The sequence below is a fragment of the Solanum lycopersicum genome, chromosome 3, assembly GCF_036512215.1.
Source record: "Solanum lycopersicum chromosome 3, SLM_r2.1".
Taxonomy (NCBI): Eukaryota; Viridiplantae; Streptophyta; class Magnoliopsida; order Solanales; family Solanaceae; genus Solanum; species Solanum lycopersicum.
Window position 1 is genome coordinate 61,531,555 of NC_090802.1, and position 21,643 is coordinate 61,553,197.

The following is a 21,643-nucleotide window of genomic DNA, read 5'->3' on the forward strand; positions in this document are numbered from 1 at the left end:
TTATTTACCTTATATAATTATAGTTTATTTTTGTTTGCTATATTTAATGGGGTCCACAACCTATTATATAATCGTATAAAAACATTATTTTCTAATTTTGTATATAATTATACACAAAACAATTTTCTCTCTCCTTGTCACATTCCAAATTTTTCTCCTACATTTAATACTCTAGCTATCCGGTTTGAAATTCAAATTGTTGTCCAAAATTAGATTACTCCCTCTCGAAGTTGAAGTTCCCTTCCAAAGTTGAAGTCAATTTCGTAAGTACTCCTTAATTTTAGTTATTTACCTCTTCTTTTTTTTTACTTATTCAAAATTTGTATATGTGTTCTGTTTATTTTTTTCTCCATATATTTTGATGAAATAATCGATTTTTTGTTCTTGATAGATCTAAAATTGGTTACACAATGAATGAATCATCTTCATCTTTGAGGATTACCAGAGGTATTCCTTTGCATGTCAATGTTGTTGACATTTTACCATCGTTTTCAATAGGGTTAACTCAAGATTTTGGGTTTGATGTAGGGTCATTGGGAAAATCAAATCAAGTTATACAAGAACAAACAATGGAAGAGCTTAGATCAAAGGAAAAAAACGACCCTACGGCAGTTCAACAAGCTATTAACAATGCCATGCTAGAGGCATTAAAATAGTACAAGGAAGAAGAAAGAGGAAAGCTGTAAACATTGAATCAGAGGAAAATGCTTCTGAAGTTGTCGGATCTGATGAACATAATATTCATGAGGTACTGTATTAAAACACAAAGTTAGATACAATTTTTTGGTTAATTAGATGTCAATATACAAAAAATATTACTTAAGTATTGTATATAGTATAATTGCATGTTTAGTAATTGTATATAGTATATTGCATATTTATGTTATTTTTGTTTTTTGTATATATATACAAAAAAGTAATTGGACTTAGTTATACAGATGAATTTTTTTTATATATGATTAGAATTTGTATATTCTATTAGTTATATACAAATTATTGAAGTTAGTATATATTAAGTTTATATGCATATACAAAAATTGATATGTACATGTCTGTTTTAATAGCTGGTAGTAGGAAATTGTATATGAAAGGCTCATTATTTTTTTTATATACATATGTACACAAAGTAATTGGATTTAGTTATATAGACGGGAAAATATCATATGCGATTATAATTTGTATATTGTAGTAGTTATATACAAATTATTGAAGTTAGTATATATTAACTTTATATATTATTGGAGTATATAAAAAGTCATTTAGAAACTTGTATATAATGTCACGTTTAACAAATATATTCATGTACATATATAAATATACAAAAAAAAGGTAAGTTCATATATATATATATATATATATATATATATATATGTATGTATGTATTTTTGAATTTGAACGTTTAGCTTAAAAAAAGGGACGTTTCCCTAAAATTGTGGCATTATCTAAATTTATTGTTAGCATATTTAACGCTTCAGTTACAAACCACTTTTTAAAATATAATTGTATATAAAAAAAAACATTATATACAAAATTAAAGATACCTAAAATAACTAAACTATACCCATATAAAGTAATTAGATAAACTATACCCATATAATGTTATTTAATCTAATAAGTTTGCCATATATGAAATTTTCACTAAAAAAAATGTTGAAATGATATTCTACTCCTAATGAATCTCTTTTATATTAATTACAATTAATTTTAATTTCAAAATGACATGTAAGATTTTTTTTTTTTTAAAAAAGACGCGTAAAATGTTTAATTAGTTGGCAGTCACTGATTGACTCACTAATACATGTGAGAGAATTTGCATTTCACGCAATTTGGCTTCAAAATCGCGTGTTTATTTTATTGAAAGATAGGATAGTTAAAGTGTCTATTTGTACATTATGAAAGTTAAAGGTCAAAATTAAAATTTGAAACCAAATTTAAAATCTAATATATATATTATGCTTAAATGTAATAGTAGCCCAAAGGTGAATCTAATATTACCAAGTAAATTAACTCATCAAGCTTGTAATAAATAATATCAATATTCGTCCGTATCAATATTTTATAAATACAGATCTTAAGACTTAAAAAATCAGTCAACATTGGCTAATTAAGTCAAGGATGTTACGACAATAGAAAATATTAAAAATCTTAAAAATCTTTTCTTGAAACATAAAATGTGAAAAGCAGAAGTGAAAAATTATTTTTGAGATAGTAGATAAATAAAAATAATAAAAAAAGATAGAAATCATCCAAAACATGCTTCTTAAATATTGATAAAACTTCATATAGTTTAACTCATATTATTTAAAACTTCATCTAGTTTAACACATAAAACTTCATATAGTTTAACTCATATAAAAAATATATCATTTATTTTAATCATATACATTCATTTCAATAAGTTATACTATATTCCAAACATTTCTTACTTTTTAGGTTGATCAATTGATGTCAAAAATTATCCATAAATAAACATCATAGGAAAAAATTTCTTGAACACATTCGTTGTAACAAACTCATAATTAATTCTTAATAGTTATCCCCATTATTCTCCTACCATTTAGTTTTACTTGTCATTTTAAATTTCACGAGAATTAATTTAATTATTCTTTAGAGCTAAACTAAGTATTTTAAATTCTAATGTTCAAAAATTATTCAAAAATGTTGTAAGTTATAATCTTTTTCATTTTAATAAGATGAAAATAATAAAAATTACAACTTTAATCTATTTGAATTTACTCATTTTAAATGTTCTTAAATCAATGCATTTTTATTGTGTTTAAGTAAAAAATAAAATAACATTTTTAAATACTTATTTTAAAACCAAAATAAGAAAAAACCATCCAAATAGAGATGTTAAGTCAGAATTTGTGTTAAATAACATTCAAAAAATAAAAACTTGATAAGCTAAAAGTGAAGTAGCAAGTTCGGAACCTAAATAAGTCACAAAAATATAAAAGTAATCAAAATAAGTCATTATTTAGTATGTAACAAAAATAAGTTTAGTGGAAGAAAAAAATTTCACTTTATCTAATTTTCTAGACGTTTTTCGTTAGTGTCTTAATGTGTATTTTAATATAAAGGAATTTTTTTCCACTTTACAAGTGGAACATTTTATTACACTTTATAAAGTGAAAGAAAAGCTTACACTTTATAAGAGGAATATATTTCACACTTTGAAGAAGCGTTTTCAAAGTTTTGTACAATTATATGATTTGACATATCATAAAAAGGAAAAAAGCTACATAATATATTTTTATTTTTTTATTCTGAAAAATCTTCCAATCTCTATTTAAGGACGTTTAAACATAGTTGATAGCAACTACAACATAAAGTCTTCTATTTTTCTTCATTTCAATATATAAAAAAATGTCTTCTACCCCTAAAATTGAAGTTTCAATTTATTGAGATGACGAAATTATACATGAAGGAAATACCATTTATTATAATTGTCCTCCCAAACACAATGCTAATCATTCAATTATTTTTTTACTAGGCTACCATTTAAAGTTCCAATTTTTTTTCAATTATTTTTTTACTAGGCTACCATTTAAAGTTCCAATTTTTTACAAATTAAGAAATTTTCTTCCACTTTATCAAGTATAAGCAAAAGTTCTACTTTATACACTTAATAAAGTGTAAGAAAAAGTTTTGTTTTATATAAAAAATATAAGTTATGACTCTAACTAAAAATATTTAGAAAATTTGATAAAGTAAAACTCTTTCTTACACCAAGCTTATTTTAATTACATATTTTTGTTGTGTTTCGTCAAATTTGGTACAATCGTTTCATCTCTACATTTTTTTTTTCTCTCTCGTTTGATTAATTAATTATCTAACAATGTCTGCATCACCCAGTAATAAACGACTAAAAATTATGCGTGCTCATGATGATGTTGATTCTGTTAATGAAAGTTGTGATAGTAATGCTGTACAATTCAAAATTGATCCTAATACTGGTGAACAATTTAAATATTGTCAAAAACGTGACAGATGGGAACTAGCTAAATTTATAATTGTTGAGGCACTTTACAGTACGAGTTTCACTGATTCTCTAGAAAAAAACATTCAAATTTTCTACTATCCCGCTGAATATTCAGAAGAAATTGATCGTGCTGAACTTGTTAAATTGTTATGTGTTGAATCAAAATACTTTACACTAGAAATTTCATAAGATCTCTTGTAATTTATATGCGGTATGCTCATTTTCCAGCGTATAAGCCTATTCCTAGGAGAGTTATCATATCGGAAATCAGAAAACCGTTTTTTAAGTGTCGAAGTCATCTCATTGAAAATTTTAAGTCTCTTTCTTGTAGTGTAGCATTAGGTATTGACATAGTTCCCACTGAATGGCCAGGAATAGACATTGTATGCTTCACTGCTTGTTGGATTGATGATAACTTTATTATGCAAAAACGGATTTTAGCATATCAAACAGGATTAACTAAGGAGTTTCGCAATGTTGATACAGTTATTAAGATAATGGCTAAATTGATGTATAGTTACAGTATAAATGATAGGGTATTTGCTGTGAATTGGTATTTTAAAGACAAAATGAGTAAGAATACTAACGAATCAGCTGGGCGGGAATTGAATCATAAAAGTGTTAGATGCGCATGTCAGATTCTGAATTCAATTGTTAGAGATGGAATTACTCATTTTGAATCTGAAATTAAGAAAATAAGAAGAGCGATGCGTTATATTATATGTTGTAGTTATAGAAATACAGAATTTAGCAGAAGGTGTTTAGCTGATAAACACATAATGAAATCTCAAATACTTGATATTCCGACTAGATGGAATACTACTTATGATATGTTGGTCCGCGCTTTGAAACAGAAAGATATTCTTACAGAAGCTTTCAATGAAGCTATTGTTGCTGATGCTGCTGACGATGATGAAATTAAATCTATGAATAATGATGATTATTATGAAAAGACTGACATAAATTGGAATATCTGTGAAGTGTTGGTTGATTGTTTACAAAAGTTTCATAGTGCCGTTTCACATTTTTCTGGTTCTTATAATCCTACCTGTAATTCCGTACTTGTTTATTTGAGTGACATATCTTCGATATTCTTAAAATATAAGGATAATCTATTCTTTAGTGAGTTTTTGCCTGATATGAAAGCTGAATTTATCAAACATTTTATCCCTGTACATCCTATATATTTACTTGGTGCACTGCTAGACCCTATGATGAAATTAGAGCATATAGAAATGTCATTGAAATGTTTATATCAGAATTTGGATTTGAACTATGGTGAAAAAGATTTGTGTTCTCATAAAGATGATTTATTGAAATTAGCTAATAAGATTTATTCAGGTTATGAAGTTGCAGCTGAACCCAAACAGGCCCCAATTGCTCCTAGCTCTTCTGCTTCATCAACAACATCTAAGCGTTTTCCAGGTTGCGAATTTTGGAAACAACAAGTTGTAATGTCACATGAATCGAAACGATCAGCTAATTCTAATGAGCTGAGTGTGTATCTGGAGCAACAATATGATATTGATGAGTCTGAATTTGATCTACTAGCATGGTGGAAAGGGAACACGAAGAAGTTTCCGTTACTTTCAAGAATGGCACGTGATGTACTAGCAGTTCCTGTGTCTACTATTTCGCTAGAGAAAGTGTTTAAACAGGATGAGGTGCAAATATGGGAGAAAGAGGACTTATTGGGTGATGAATCGGTTGAAAGGACAGAGTGTTTGAAAGATTGGATTAGAGCAGAACGAAGAATGCAAGGACAAGAGGAGATAGACGAGGATTTTCTACAGGCTCTTGAGATGGATTTTGAAGAAAAATGTAACATGACAGATGAAGTTCCTCAGTTTACAGAGGCCGAAGTTAAGGAGCATCTTTCCAAACTTCACTAAATTTGTACTTGCTAAGAATTTCACTTGCCTTGTATCCAGTAACTTTGCAATAGCCCTTTTGGGCAATTATTTTTGAATATATATGACGTCTCATCATGGAGAAATAAATTATTCATGTATTCACAAACGTCCTCTTGGATGTGTTGGAGAAAGTTTTATTAAAAAATACTTTTGAACCGATGAAAGCAACATTACTAGTAATTTATAGAAGTATTTCTTTTGATTCTACTTTGGCTTGGGGAATGCACACAGTGCGACTTTTCGACAGTGCATTTGGATTTAATCGGACAACAAAAAAAGAAGTCTTCATAACAAGCCAAAGTCAACTCCATCTTTTACTACTGCAGAAGATAAGCTGCTCTTGTATTTCATCATGGAGTCCAACATTTTTTGGAACTCATATACATTTATGCTTCTTGTGCAGGTACTGCAATTTAATCCCAACATTAGCTCTCTCAACATGCAAAATTCATGCTTGATAGCTTCTGTATATAGTCTAATTGGAAGTTTTTTACTTGTAACTGCAGCTGCCTATGACGCATTGGATCCAAAGGGAAACATAACAATCAAATGGGATTTGATTTTTTGGACCCATGATAGTTATGCTTGGAACTATTATTACTAGTTTGAGATTTTAAAGTTGATGAATTTTTCGAATTTCAGGCAGTAGTGACAATGAACAATTTCCAAATGTATCGTCCAATTATGAGCCCTGGATGGACATGGGCAAAGAATGAGGTGATTTGGGCCATGATGGGAGTACATGGGCAAAGAATGAGGTGATTTGGGCCATGATGGGAGTACAAGCTACAGATCAAGGGGATTGTTCAAAGGTCCGAGGCATTATTCCTCACAGCTGTGAGAAAAAGCCTTCAATTGTGTTGATTTGCTGCCTAATACCCCTTAAAACCAACAAATTGCTAACTGCTGCACGGGCAGTGTTATGGCATCTATGGGAACGGACCCTTCTGCTGCTCACTCTGCATTTCAGATATGTGTAGGATCTGCTGGGAATACAAACAAACACTACAGTGAAACTTCCCAAAAATTTCACTTTGGTCGCTCCAGGTGGTGGCTATACTTGTGGTCCTGCTAAAATCATCCGCCCCACTCAATTCGTAACAAATGATGGTCGACGAGTGACACAGGCTATGAGTAAAGTTTTATTTTCCACACAAGTTTGGAAGTAAATAATGAACTATACGCAGTTACATGGAGAGTGACTCTCAGTTCTTAGCCGCTCCAAAACCAACATGCTGTGTATCACCCCTTGTCCTTTGTGTTCTTGTGGCTGCCGCAACAGTAGCAACTGTGTCAGGTAAGATTTTAGTTCATATCTTCAATTAGTACTAGTAGTAGTAATAGTTTCTCTGTTATGAATGTGCTGATGCAAGTGAAAATTGGCCCTAGCTATAACCGAGCAATGCACAAAATGTGTCCTATTAATGTGCATTGGCATGTTAAATCAAACTACAACAAGATTGATTGGAGTGTGAAGATGACCATCACAAACTTCAACTATACACAGTGGACACTTGTCGTTCAACATCCAAACCTCAACAACGTGACTCATGTTTCCAGTTTTGTTTTATAAACCGTTCATTAGGCTGATGATATTTTAACTATGCAGATGACACAACCTTGTTTTATGGGAGAAAGCCATATAATTCATATCCTTATGCAAGCTGGACCAAAGGGAAATAGGCACTCAGATTTAACACTTGAGAAGGATGGTAAAACAATTGCACTAAAGAACCCTCAGAGGGCGTATTTCAATGGAAATCTGTGTGTGATGCCATCTCCTGAATCTTATCCATTTCTTCCAAATTCCGCCGGCACCATATAATCCAACTCTGGTTGTTCTGTTGTGGTAATTACTGATAAACAGGAATGTACTAATAAGTTTTACAATATGCACTTCACGACAAGATTTGTGAAGACTAATGAATCAAATCGTGCAAGAATTGAAGCATCGTTGTGTTAAATGTCTGTTATCATATTCTGTGTGGTTTGCAGGCTATCACAGTGACAGTGGGGTTTGTCCAATGTGCACAAAGTGCTCATAACAGAATGCTCACCCGAACAACAGAGGTTGTAGTGACTGGAAATTTAGTCCGTCTTATATGGATTTGGACAAACCTCCCCTCATAAGCAAATTTTTCGGAATGAGTTAGGCCTAGATATAATATCTTAACATGATATCGGAGCGAGGCCCATCCCAAGTTGTTGTTCATGCTTTCTTTTGGATGGGAATTTGATCTTGGACTTGAACAAACCTTTCCCTTTTGAGTTGAGTTAGATTCAGGTGTCTTATCTTAACAATTAAATTATGAAAAGGTAGTATGACTTTTTAATTGTTCCATAAATAACACTGAGAACATAGGCGAATTTATCGAGCTTGGACACGGACTTTGAAATCAAATGGTGTCCGTGAGTTTTCAGAGTCTGCAACAGCTATTGATCTTTACACTGAATTAAGTCAATTTGATAGGTAAAAAACACTCATTCCTATATTATATCAAGATTAAAGATATTATATGGATAGCTGTATTATATTATGGCATGTCTTTTTATTGGCTTATTCGAATTGGGGAAGGTCTCCATTGCATGCACTTGAGACCGACAATCCAAGCGGTGGCCTAACAATCCATTTCCCTACTGATTTTCCAATTTCCACCAAACAAATTTTAAGAGACTTTTGGCTTAAAAACAAGTGTTTGGAACCCTTTTTCTTATATTATAAATATAAAATATTATAAAAATTATTTTAATTTAAGATGAATGTGTTTTAAATAAGATAAAAACTTTTGTAATTTTCTTTTTTGTAAAAAAAAAAATAGACTGAACGAACGGAGGAAGTAGTAGATCCAAGGCACCGCCACCAGACGCCAGAAAGACCAGATGACTTGTTTGTTGACAAGAAAACAAAAGGAGCTGACTTGTAATGAATGGGGTTGGAGTGTTAGAGTCCCAAGTAAAATCAGCTCACTCCACTTGAGTAAAGCAGGTTCCCTAAAATTTAGGCGGGTTATAATGAATTAATATAACACAATTGAATTAAAATTCAATTTAAATTTGTTTGGATAAAAATGAATTTAAATTAAATACTATAGTTATAGTTTATTTAATTGTAGTTCACAACAAACATCTCCTTGTTTTTTTATCTGATTCGATATACAATTAACTATTTTCGATATACAATTAGTCATTTTATATATATCAATATAAAATGTGTTTGTGTTTGTATAAAGCGATAGATACAAATAAATATATTTTCATCTTCTATACTTATAATTATACAGATACAGATCTTATTATACAAATTATAATTGTATAAATGAATTTATACAATTATACAAAATTGAATAGTTGAAGCGAACTATGAAAATTAAAATCTATAGCAATTATAAATATTAAAAAATTCTTCTCCGTCAATAAATACTTTTGTCCCAAAAATAACTTGCAATATAATTAAATAAGATAAAGAAATTCAAAACAATTTTTTTATATCTATTAGAAATAGAACATTTTGTCTTGGTCGAAGATTCTAATTAGTGTAACAAAAATCAAAACCTCAACACTAACAAACAAAAAACCAAGCTTTATCTCAAAATTTAATGAAAAAATGTCAACCTTATCAACTATACAGTATACAATATATATATATATATATATTATATACATAAGTAGGTAGCCAAGTCCCTTATCAAACATGACTCTTCCTAAATGCCATACAAAAAATGTTACAACTTAATAAAGGCTTCCACAGCTAAACTGAAATGGGAGTTGAGCCCAACAAAAACTTTTGGGAATGGGTGGGTCGGTAAGCTTTTCCTTTTTTATATGTGTTCCCTTAGCTTACCAATTCCACCCATTCCTATGGGTTTTTGGGCTTTTATCCTTTTTCTCTCGCTGTTATCTATTATTCATTGAGATTTTTATAGAAATAACTATTCGGATTCAATGTAAATTGTTGATCTAAATGACTTGTTATTGTATTAAAGAAAAGAAATTTTTTAAAAAATTAACTCTTCCAATTTGTATGTACCCTTAATAACATGTTATAGTTATGAAAGAGATGTCATTATGACAGACTTAAAATCATAAGTTTAAAGGATATTTTTTAACAACGTTATTCATATGATATAATGGTTAAATATGTTAGTTTATGATAATTATATGTTGTTTTATGTAACAATATATATAAAGGCATAAATGTTTATATTGTAACTTTAGTTTATGAAACACTTTGAAGACATTTGGAGGACGCTTGAGTGAATAACTAAAGCTCACATTTCTTGTAATTGTATTGGGTTATATACTTTCATCTTTTAATATTATTTATTATTTGCTCTTGTTTTAAATAATTTGCCTTTATTAACATGTTGTAGTTATGATAAATATGTTCAGTATAATAAGTTTAAAAGGGTTCCAAGACAAAAAGATTTTTTTTATTGAATTTTGTGCATATCAAGTCAACAATTATATTTGCTTAATTCCAATTTGCTTGTGGGAATATGTATATATATACAGTTTATTTATATTTTAAGCCGCACTTTAAGCCCCCGATTACCTTGAGTCTGCCCTAACATGAGTCCCACGTTACATTCAGTAGACGAATATTCTGAGGATATTCTTATACATGTGCTTAATCAAAATCTGATATATATATATATATATATATATATATATATATATATATATATATATATATATATATATATATAAGATTATGGTGTGTTTTTGACGTTAACTATAATTAAAATCAAATTTTTTAAGAATTTGAAAATATTTTTTCACTTTAAATTACTCACAGAAAAAGTCAAAAGAAGCTTCAATTTGTATTCATAATCAAACTCTACTTCAATTCTCAAATACTATTTTTCATTTTAAAAATAATTTTTTTTTAAAAAAAATTTGATGACAAAATATGATCGAACCCTAACTAATTTTCCATAGTTAGTAAAAGGGGACCAGAGTATTACTCAAGGCACGAATAGGCGTATGAGAATGCACTCGGGGTTATTTAATAGTAGCTGATTAGATAGTGAATTACTATCTCTGTCCATTTTTTTTAAAAAAAAAATTAAGTAAAATTATAAAAAAATTGATCAATATTTTATAATACATTTTTTTTATCATATTAATATGTGAAAAATAATTACTATTTATAGTATTTTTTGTATAGTTTTTAAAATATTTAAATTTTTAATTTAAAATATCAAATTAAAGTAATCTAATTTAACTTTAAAAATTAATCAAATTGACTTTCAAAAAATATAATATGACAAATAAAAATGAACAGATAAAATATTGATACTATTGTGTTTAATAATATTTTAATTACTATTTATAAGATTTAGCACATCAAGTATCATGTTTGATTACAATTTATAGTAATCTCTGATAATTGAGTAAAATATGTACTCCCGTCCTATTTTACATGATATCGTTAATTTAAAATTAGGCTTAAGTCATGTGAGGTCCTTTAAAGTTGTTCACACAATTCACTTAGACATCTCAACTAAAGCTTGTACCTATTAAACACTTCAACCATTTCAAATTTGAACATTTTTTGTATCTGACACATTGTTGTAATCCACACCCTTTAGGCGCGTGAAGGTATTAAATTGGACCTTTTTTTTTTTTTGAAAAAAACCTAATATTTCTTCATCTTTTTTGGCACTCCTTCCTACTATCTCTTCCTCTTATTTTCTCCGGATACTTAACTTTTTTTTAGCACAATTATTGTTATATTTTTGGCCCCATTGCCATTCGTATTAGGATTGATTGCACCACCATTGAAACCATCATTCTACCATTACTATCGTCATTTTCATTCATGTTTAATTTATAAAGACTTAAAATTTGGAGTTTGTATCTTTGCTGTTAATTTAGTAATTTAGTGTTAAATTGATGTCCAGTTGTTTGAATTTATTGGAGGATTTTTCTATCAATTATTAACTTTGCTCAAATTTTTATTGAAGTTATTTGATTTATTGTGAATGTGTTGTTTTGACTTTAAATTGATGTATATTGGCCTAATGTAAGGATGTTTTCTTCATCCAAAAAAGTTAATTGATTATGAAACATAAAAAGATCAAAATAATTCTATTTTTTTCTACAAATACAAATGAAATTTATAAATTTTTTGGAGAGATTTTTTCCCTCATCTTTCTCTACCTAAAAAACGAGATAAAGTAAAAAGTTATAATTAATAAAAAACTAATAAAAAGAAAAAATTGTCGGATAGAAGATAACATTGTGTAGAGAGAGGAAGGGTCACCATTAAAGGGGTTAGAGGAAAATGTATGTTTTGGGTTTCAGTGAAAGGCAGGGGAAGTAGGTGATTTAAGTTTAAGTTTTTCTTTTCATCTTTTTTACTTTAAAATATTTTTTTTTTTACTTTATAATATAATGTTTAAAATAACTTTGGATTAAAAAATAACACATGTCATTATTTAATTGATCAAATTGACATGTCAGCGCGATTGTATTTTACACACCCACTATTTTTAGTTTATTTTTTTTAAAAAAATGTTCAAATGGTTCGAATTCAAGATGTTAGAGGTATTAATAGGTATAAGATTTAATTGAGCGTCTAAGTAAATTATGTTAATAACTTTAAGAGCTACTTAAACCTTAAAATTATGATCTAAAACACTCAAATATCATTCCATAATTACAAAAGGATCAATCAATTATAAAAAAGTACGGAGTAACTTTTATTGCAAGAAGGTCCCCTCAATGGCTATCCATATGTGATGTGGAGTGGTCCAGCCTAATAACAACTCATCTTCCTACCTCTTTCTGCCGCACCACACTTTTTTCATGTTTTTTTTTTCTTATAAAAGGTCTCTTTTCTGCATTGTAATTCACATACACAAATTAGGTTCAGTTTAGCAGATCTGAAATTGGAGATGAGTTTTTCGAAAATCTATGGGGATCGGTGAGTTGGAAAGCTTTTCTTTTTCTTCTCTTGTGATTAGCTTTCCAATTCCACCCATTCCTATGGTTTTTCGGTATTCTCTCCCTTTTCGAATGCTATCGATCGATCAGGGGCACAGCCACCTTATAGCGGCGGAAAATTATATTCCTCTTTATGAGTCTATTTATATAAATTTTAAATTCTTTAATTGAAAATTCTGAATTCACTACTGCTATCATCAGGTAAATCTGACGTGAAGTTTCAAAATATTTACGCTGTTGAGATCTGAACTATCCTCCTTGAAACATGGATGGATTGATGCAGCTAAATCAGACGTCTATCATGATCTTTTTGTTCAGACCTCTCAATCTCAAATAAACATATCATCTAATTAAATTGACTAGGAAAACACTTTACAATAAGTATTTTTTTCTTTTTAATTTTCAATTGAACAATAACTGGCTTATAAAATTAATTTTCCGTGTATTGTTAAGACCTCTTCAGCAAACACATGTTTCCTTCTCTAAGAAAAATAGATACTCAGTAATCAAAATGTGAGAGTTTGACCAGCAATAGTAATATTCTCCTCTTGGGATACGAAAGGGAAAGTGTCGTTTTGGTTATGAGATATGGTATTATGATATGATATGAAATGATATCATAATATAAAATAATGAGATAAAATTAAAATTTTATTTGGATATGCGATATGAAATTTTTGTGTTGGTATATTTTCTAATAAACATAAAAATTTCATAAGATGTAATACTACAGAAATAGTCCTAATTATTTATTCAATCTTATATAAAATTATAAAATTGCATGATAAATTATTATAAAGTTATTTGTTCTTCACTTAAATAATTATTTCATATAATTTTGATTTATCAAACTTTAACTCAATAAAAAAAATTAAACATAAATTATAGTACTCTAGTCTTTAATATAATTCTCTCACATAATATGAACAATTTTTTCACGTTGAACATGTATTTTCCAATCATGGTAGAAGTAATAAATTAGGTGTTGGAGTAAATGAAAAGAACATATTTATTACTCAACAATTAATTAGTGTGAGTTAAAGTGACTATATATTGGTGAAAACGATAAATTTTATATCGGTGTGAATAATAAATTTTAAAAAGTAATAATATGATTATAAATTCCATTTACATATGACATAAATGGTTAGTACGTCTAAATGTAATGTTGTTTTAACAAATATAAACATGTTGATCAATTTTCGAATTATATCATGAGATTTGGAGAATATGGAAACACATATCATGATATGATATCATGAGACAGAATCAACGTAAAATTGCTTTTCCAAACGCTAATTCTATCTCACGATTTCATATAGTGATGGTATCGCAGGATCAAACGCCTACTAAATATGCAAAAGATCGCTTTGCAAGTTTCTATAAGCTGTTAAAAGAAAGAATTTTGAAACTTATCGTTTAAAATCAAAGACAAAAACTTGTATAGTTATAAATCATTTTATTAAAGTGAAAATGAACATATCAAAATTAAATTACATATAATTTTTTTTGAAACGGATTAAAAAAAATAAGTCACATAAAATGAGATAAGATAGATGCCGCGTTTTCATCGGAAGAGAGGGTGATTCAGAAGACCCGTAGGAAGACTAAAAGTGGAATCATCAGTAGAAAAAGTTTACACTGTGTGGCCTCTTCGGTGGGCCCATATTTTGTTGTAGCCATTGATTGGCAATTGGACTATTTTGACCTTGTACTTTTTTACATTCGTATGCAATTGGACTATTTTGACCTTGTACCTTTTTTGTTTCGACATTGGGGACCGTCTCCTTTATTAGCGCTTATTGAATAATTGAGTTCCTCAATCTTCGAATAGTATGATGATTTTTTTGGGCTTTTGTATCGATTATTATCACCGTTAAAAGTTTAGTTTTTTTATAATAAATCTTAATTGACAATATTTAGATGGAAGGATTGATCTCACGTGGCTTATCAAGTCAATAAAAATAAATCTCTTAGGATAACAATAGGAGCATTTTTTATTCCAAAATGTAACGAAGGGTACAAGTAGTTTATTTCACATAGTTCAGAGGTAATTTTGACCTTTTTCCGAAAATTAAATTATTGAAACAAATCAAAGTTTTTATATATTTGGTATGATATTCAAGAATAAAATTTTAAAATTATGGTATTCGAATTTAATTAAGGTATGGAATATTAGTACTATTTGGTATCCTATATTTCCTAAATATCGAATTATTTACTTTGAAGATCGTATATTAACATGTCCATTACTCATCAGTATGAATCTAAAGAGAAAGTTAAAGAATAAACATTAACAACTTAAATATATGTCTTTTAGTTATATCAATTTATTTTTCTTGATGTCTTCTTACTTGTTGATCTTTTATTATATTTTGTCTCCACGTAAAAAAATAGAATTGATTGAAGAAATAGTGTTAATTTTGTAATACAATCGACTACAATTCCAATACGATATTATCGAATACCATATTAAATTGAAGTTTAATTTATCAATTATCGAAATTAGAATTTAAAATTTTGATATTTGATATCTACTACCAATCATCAAACAATTGAACTCTGTGATTCCCGATCAAAATATCGAAAGCTCACCGCAGGATTCATATAGTCATTTGGAAGGAGTTTTGTTTTTCAAATAATTTTGGAATATCTTTTGTGTGTTAGTATAGAAAAAATATCTTAGATTTTTATTAATATATTTGAATTTTAGTAGGGTTTTGCATATAAAATTGTGAAATTTCTTTTAAATATTAATATTTATTTGCAAGTTGAAAATGAGATTTAAAAATTAAAGTCATGTTTAGATATGAAACCAATTTGAATTGCCTTTAAATTTTGTATGTGATTTTGGTTTTGAAAATTTTCAAATTCGAATATTGTAACAATTCTATATCCAAACGAGCACTAAATAATCATCCGATGAAGTGTGTTATTTTTATATCTGAATTTAAATTAATGAGGTCTCAATTATTAATTATCTTTTAAATTTTATATCAAGTCAAATAGTGTCACATAAATTAGAATGAATGAAGTACTACATAGTCTGATGGTTTGCTCTCTAGAATTAAATTAACAATTTATTATGTATGAAGGATTTGTGACAAACTTTGATGATCTTCAAATTATAGCTTACTTTATCCTCTAATTATTAGCTCTTCAAGCCTGATCTCTTCATCTTCTCAACACTTGCTGGCTCTTGGAATTGTTCAAGTGAAATGTCTTTGACTTCTATTATGAGTTATAGGAGTTTATTATGAAGAAATGTCATAAATAGTTCCTAAACTATTAAAATAGATATAAAATAATTCCTTAGCTATATAGTTTATCGAATTTAGTTTTTTAACTGTTCAAAATATTATAAAGTTTGATCCTTTTACGAGACTTTTTCTAAAGAAAAATAAAAAGACCAATTCGGTGTAGTTCAATTGAACAACGTAATGAGCATTATTACTGACTCCATTTTACTCTTTTTTTCAAGCCAACAGAATGATAATTTTACTTTATCATTTTCTGAATATAATTAATACAATGTTTTGAAAAATGTTATAGGAATAAGGATAAATTAGAAATAAAGTGTAAAATTATTATAAATTTTATAAATTAGACAAGTATTATTAGAAATCTATTTTTAGTATAGTGAACAAGTATTGTTGGACGAAGGGAGCATTTTGTTTGTGTTGTATTAATTTAGTACGAAATTTATGAAAACAATGAATACCTTTAAATCCCGTGATCTTAAATTAAAGATATGTAAAATATATCAAAATTTCAATTTTAAACATGTCATATGAAAAGTTGAAAGTACAATACTGTCAAGAAAAAAAGACGCATTCTTTTAAAATAGATCTAAAAAAAGTATGATAAACAAACTGAAAAAATAATTTCTTTTAAGACATGTATACTTTCTCCATTCCAATTTAGTTGTCATGTAAGATATATATATTACTTAATTTTGTTATTAGAGTGGTGTAAAGTTTTTTCCAAACAACTAAATAGGAACGAAGAGAATACAAAAAGTCTAAAGTCTTCGCTGCAAGTCAAAGTCAACTCTTTAATAGTTGTTTGACAATTGCATGCAGAGTATTTCTCTAGGAAGCTGCCTCAATGATTTCTTTATTCCATACTTCTGCATTTTCTACTTTCTATTTTTTTTTTGTTATTATTTATTATTAGTAGTATTTTTAAATAGATACAATGACATAGATATGAGCAATTGCATCTCAAACTAGGGAAAATATATTGATGTAACGAGATATTCTGTTGTGAAGACCGATAGATATTATAGAGAAGCTTAACATAATTTCTATTACACTATCCAACATGTCCTTGAACTCATATACCATAGTGTTTCTGTTTTTTGTGCTATGTTCTCGTTCAGGTAATTCATTATATTGTTGAAATGGAGATGTTTAGACCTTCTATTGCATTCATATTTTTTTTAAAATTGATTTTTTTAAAAAAAAATTCGAATTACAGCTGCATATGACGCATTGGATCCAAATGGAAATATAACAATCAAATGGGATGTGATATCTTGGACCCCTGATGGTTATGTGGTAAGTATAACTTGGAACTATTATTACTAGTTTGAGATTTTAAAGTTGATGAATTTTTCGAATTTCAGGCAGTAGTGACAATGAACAATTTCCAAATGTATCGTCCAATTGTGAGCCCTGGATGGACTTTAGGATGGACATGGGCAAAGAATGAGGTGATTTGGGCCATGATGGGAGCACAAGCTACAGATCAAGGGGATTGTTCAAAGTTCAGAGGCAACATTCCTCACAGCTGTGAGAAAAAGCCTGCAATTGTTGACTTGCTGCCAAATACCCCTTATAACCAGCAAATTGCTAACTGCTGTAAAGGCGGCGTTATAGCATCGATGGGAAAGGACTCTTCTGCTGCTCTTTCTGCATTTCAGATAGCCGTAGGCGCTGCTGGGACTACAAACAGGACAGTGAAACTTCCTAAAAATTTCACTTTTGTTGCTCCAGGTGGTGGCTATACTTGTGGTCCTGCTAAAATCATCCGTCCCACTCGTTTCATAACACCTGACGGTCGAAGAATAACACAGGCTATGAGTAAGTCTTTTAAACCATACATTGAAAGTAAATACTGTTTTCATAAGCCTGAAATCTTTCTGCTTAATATGCAGTGACATGGAGAGTGGTTTGCACTTACTCTCAGTTCATAGCATCCCCCAAACCGACATGTTGTGTCTCCTTGTCTTCTTTTCACAATGCAAGTGTCACCCCTTGTCCTTCGTGTTCTTGTGGCTGCCGTAAAAGTAGCAACTGTGTCATGTAAGATTATAGCTATAAAACCTTTGAACAATTCTCCTTCAACAGATCATAACTGAGAAGTGTAATCGCAGGAAAGGAGTAAATAAGCCAGTGCTGCAATGCACAAAACACATGTGCCCTGTCAACGTGCATTGGCATGTTAAATCAAACTACAACAAGTATTGGAATGTGAAGATGACCATCACAAACTTCAACTACCGATTCAACTATACACATTGGACACTCGTCGTTCAACATCCAAACCTCAACAAAGCAACTAAAGTTTCCAGCTTTGTATACAAGCCTCTCATGCCCAATTTATCAACCAGTAAGCTCCAAGTCCCTTTATTTGATTCATTAACAGAACAGACATATACTCGATCATTTCACCGTTCACCAGGCTGATGATATTTTAATAATGCAGATGATACAGCCTTGTTTTATGGGAGAAAGGCATATAATGATGTCCTGATGCAAGCTGGACCAAAAGGAAATGTCCACTCAGATTTAACACTTGAGAAGGACAGAAAAACACTTGCACTGAAGAAAGGTTGGGCTTTCCCTCGAAGGGTCTACTTCAACGACAATCCTGAAGGTGTGGGTGCGTCTGATTTACATATCGTTCCCACAAAGGCCTATACCTGTTGATGCGTAGCTTAAGCCATGGCTTCATGTTTCCATTGAAGTGAACCACTGCTGCACTCTCTATCAGGCGATTGTCAACATTCACGTCATAACCTAATCCCAACACATGCCACCTCCGATCAAGTGGCTCAGTCATTCCATAAAAAGCTAATAGTCCAGGTGGAAGGGTTCCTAGCTTCCAAATAGTCCTATCAGCATTTTGTTCTATCCAATAATGATATCGGGCAGTGACACTTGCTTTCCTCCAAGCAATCAAATCAAAAACATTCATACCAAATGCCCATCCACAGGCCTGGGGATCAAACTTAGAGCTGATGAGTGGATTTGAAAAATTGAGATACTTGTAATAACGATGAAAAGCTTCAAGACAAGTTTCTACTGCTCCATTCACATTTCCATGCAAATCCAGCGAAAACAGAGGTGTCAGATCCTTCTGAACTACAACATCATCATCGAGGAAAACAATCTTCTCCAACTGCGGGTAAATCTCAGGGATGTAAAACCGAAGGTGATTCAACAAATGTATATATTTTGGATTCCGGAACTTTGGCTCAACACCCGTATCTTGAGATCCGTCAAAATAATACTTCCTGGAATCTGTGGACATTAGCTGCTTTACAGCAGGAGAATAAGATGAATTCAACCAAGTGAAGTTGTCAATATTCTGTACTTCTACTGTAGAACCTTTGAAGTCATTGTTCAGGAACCAAGCCAGCATCACTCCATAGTGTATTGAATCCGTTACGATATGGAAAACTAGCTGCTTAGGGTGATCAGCATTGGCCACAGTTGAGTTGATAACGACTGAAACTGCCAACAGATTATCTGAAAATATGCAGAAGTGATACAGGTTATTGTCTACTAAACGAGGTGAGTTTCTCCTCTCATCAGCAAAATCCTGCAGTGACTTTTTTGTAAGCCAATCAGTCATGAGCTTCATTTCTAGGCAGTGCAGGTTCTTTGGCAGAGACTCGGCTGTCAACTGTCCGAACATCATACTTTGAACAGATGCAGCATTGGCACGCTCTTCAAGAGCTTGAATATGTGATTTCATTGTCATCATAGTGGTAGCAATATCATAATGGGCATCCTGTGCCTTAAGGATGAGAGAAGATAGACTTCTTATGTTTGGCTCAGCTTCATCTAGAGAAATAGGCTCATCTCTCATTGCAGCTTTTGAGAGTAAAAGTTGACAACTTCTTATCTTTGTACTCAGCTCCCATGCAAGATGAAGATTGTTGTGCTCTTTTGCTATAATGATGTAAGCTTTGGCTAGTGTTGTTTGCTCTGCTATTTGTCTGGCATATGAATTAACACTTAACATCTCTTGTGTGAGATTCATACGCTCATGCACAACCTGCTCATTCCTAGACTCTCTTTCCTGGGACAATGAAAAATATTAAGCCAGTTGTGATTATCAAAGTACTTTAGAATTTTAAAATAAAATAAGATGGAACTCAGCCAATCCATCCAGTGAAGGTCAACTCTATCTGTATAATCATTTTTTTGAACTTGGATCTCTATCTGTATAATCGTACATTGGTGAATACAACAAACCATACAAAAGTATAGGTAAACAACATCGCAATTCTCATTAGGGTCATCATTTTAATAGGTGAACTAGTCAACAATTACACAGTTAACAAACTAATCCATCATTGCAGTTCTTTTATGTTTATAGAATGCAACTTCAAAAAGAACTTAGTTACTTTTACCAATTGTTAAGTCCTTGCTCTTACACCACGTAATGAATAAAATGGATATTGTTGTTCCTGGAAAGATTCTCTATACAAGACTTAGAAGACCTGTCAACTCAAACAGATGTGCCAACTACAAGGACTCATGGCACATTCTATGCTTCTGCATATTTTAACATTAAAAGAACTAGAATTGCTAACAAACGGACATTTAACATTTGTATTGAGAAATTATCAAAAAGAATTAAAAACAGCAATAGGTGAAAAGGGCTAGAAAGTAGCAAGTGGAGTGAAGTAGATAAATTAATCTAGCTTTATCACTTCCAAAGCTAAGTATTAGGAACATGGGTTACATTTTATAATGATGTCGTCAAAGGGTGATCTAGTAATGAGAGACCATCGAATTACTGAATGGGGTTAACACTTTATTTACTTCTCTGACCCAAAACAGGTCCCATTTTCAATTTTTCATCCTTAGTTAATCAGAAATGGTGTTAATATATTTGAAAAATAATTTTAATGCACTGTATATGCCTCTCGTGGAACCCATTTACTTTTCTGTAGAAACATTTTCCCCACGTTTATTCCTCAAAAATGGAAAAGCCAAGATATGGCTTCCCTGTGTAGAAACTTTTCCTTAATAAAGTGCACCAAATGAAAAATGGGACTACAGTTTAGGTCAAGTAATCTAAACAAGTCACACCCAAAAATCCATATTTAATTATAAATCTATAACACTTCTACCGTCAATACTTTTGTGTTGGTTTTATCAGATAAGACTTTCATAGCAAGCGTGTCAGCCATATATATTCTTTCCAAGTGACAGTCAAGGTAGAAGTTGAAGTGGATGTCGACTAAATCCTTGTTTCAGGAAGCGGGTATTCAGAAAAAGAAAATAGAGGGAAAATAAAAAGACAAAAAACTGTGACTATGTTGGGAGCAGGGACCAATTGCTGGTGTGATGGGAAATAAGTTGGAGGTGGATTGTTTCCATTCTAGCGGAAGGGAGAAAGGAATGGTAAAAGACAAGAAGCAAATCTAGGTATATAGAGAGATGCAAGGATGAGCTACCCTTCGGGGTGGCCCAGTGATTTGGGCTTGAGACTTCCATGTTGGAGGTCTCAAGTTCGATGCCAGCATAAGCAAGAGATTTGCTTTCTGGCTTGAGCCCAT

At 30.4% G+C, this 21,643-nt stretch overlaps 2 protein-coding genes and 1 long non-coding RNA gene across 3 annotated transcripts; 2 read left to right on the top strand and 1 right to left on the bottom strand.

The window, feature by feature from the left end:
- Positions 1-336: 336 nt before the first annotated feature.
- Positions 337-859, top strand: LOC104646596 (uncharacterized). The gene is made up of 2 exons (XR_740719.4): positions 337-447; positions 529-859. It is a non-coding gene; the product is annotated as an uncharacterized lncRNA (long non-coding RNA).
- Positions 860-16,966: 16,107 nt separating this feature from the next.
- LOC138347304 (COBRA-like protein 4) lies at positions 16,967-19,217 on the top strand. Its single transcript, XM_069295308.1, has 6 exons — positions 16,967-17,224; positions 17,323-17,402; positions 17,471-17,927; positions 18,002-18,149; positions 18,221-18,456; positions 18,553-19,217. Exons 1-6 carry the CDS (start codon positions 17,167-17,169, stop codon positions 18,774-18,776), a joined length of 1,203 nt encoding a protein of 400 aa, XP_069151409.1. The 5' UTR covers positions 16,967-17,166; the 3' UTR covers positions 18,777-19,217.
- LOC138347711 (hexosyltransferase GAUT11-like) lies at positions 18,785-21,643 on the bottom strand. Its single transcript, XM_069296022.1, has 3 exons — positions 21,542-21,643; positions 18,887-20,154; positions 18,785-18,833 (listed from the first exon to the last, which is right to left on the bottom strand). The coding sequence occupies exons 1-3, from the start codon at positions 21,641-21,643 to the stop codon at positions 18,785-18,787; spliced, it is 1,419 nt and encodes a 472-aa protein (XP_069152123.1).

Bases quoted from the DNA above. Each gene is read 5' to 3' on its own strand.
- LOC138347304 (XM_069295308.1), top strand. From the start codon at position 17,167: ATGTCCTTGAACTCATATACCATAGTGTTTCTGTTTTTTGTGCTATGT. The intron at 17,225-17,322 runs GTAATTCATTAT...TTCGAATTACAG, and splicing joins TGTGCTATGTTCTCGTTCAG to CTGCATATGACGCATTGGAT. The intron at 18,457-18,552 runs GTAAGCTCCAAG...TTAATAATGCAG, and splicing joins CATGCCCAATTTATCAACCA to ATGATACAGCCTTGTTTTAT.
- LOC138347711 (XM_069296022.1), bottom strand. From the start codon at position 21,643: ATGGGCTCAAGCCAGAAAGCAAATCTCTTGCTTATGCTGGCATCGAAC. The intron at 20,155-21,541 runs GTAGCTCATCCT...TCATTGTCCCAG, and splicing joins TCACTGGGCCACCCCGAAGG to GAAAGAGAGTCTAGGAATGA. The intron at 18,834-18,886 runs GTGGCATGTGTT...ATCGCCTGATAG, and splicing joins ACTGAGCCACTTGATCGGAG to AGAGTGCAGCAGTGGTTCAC.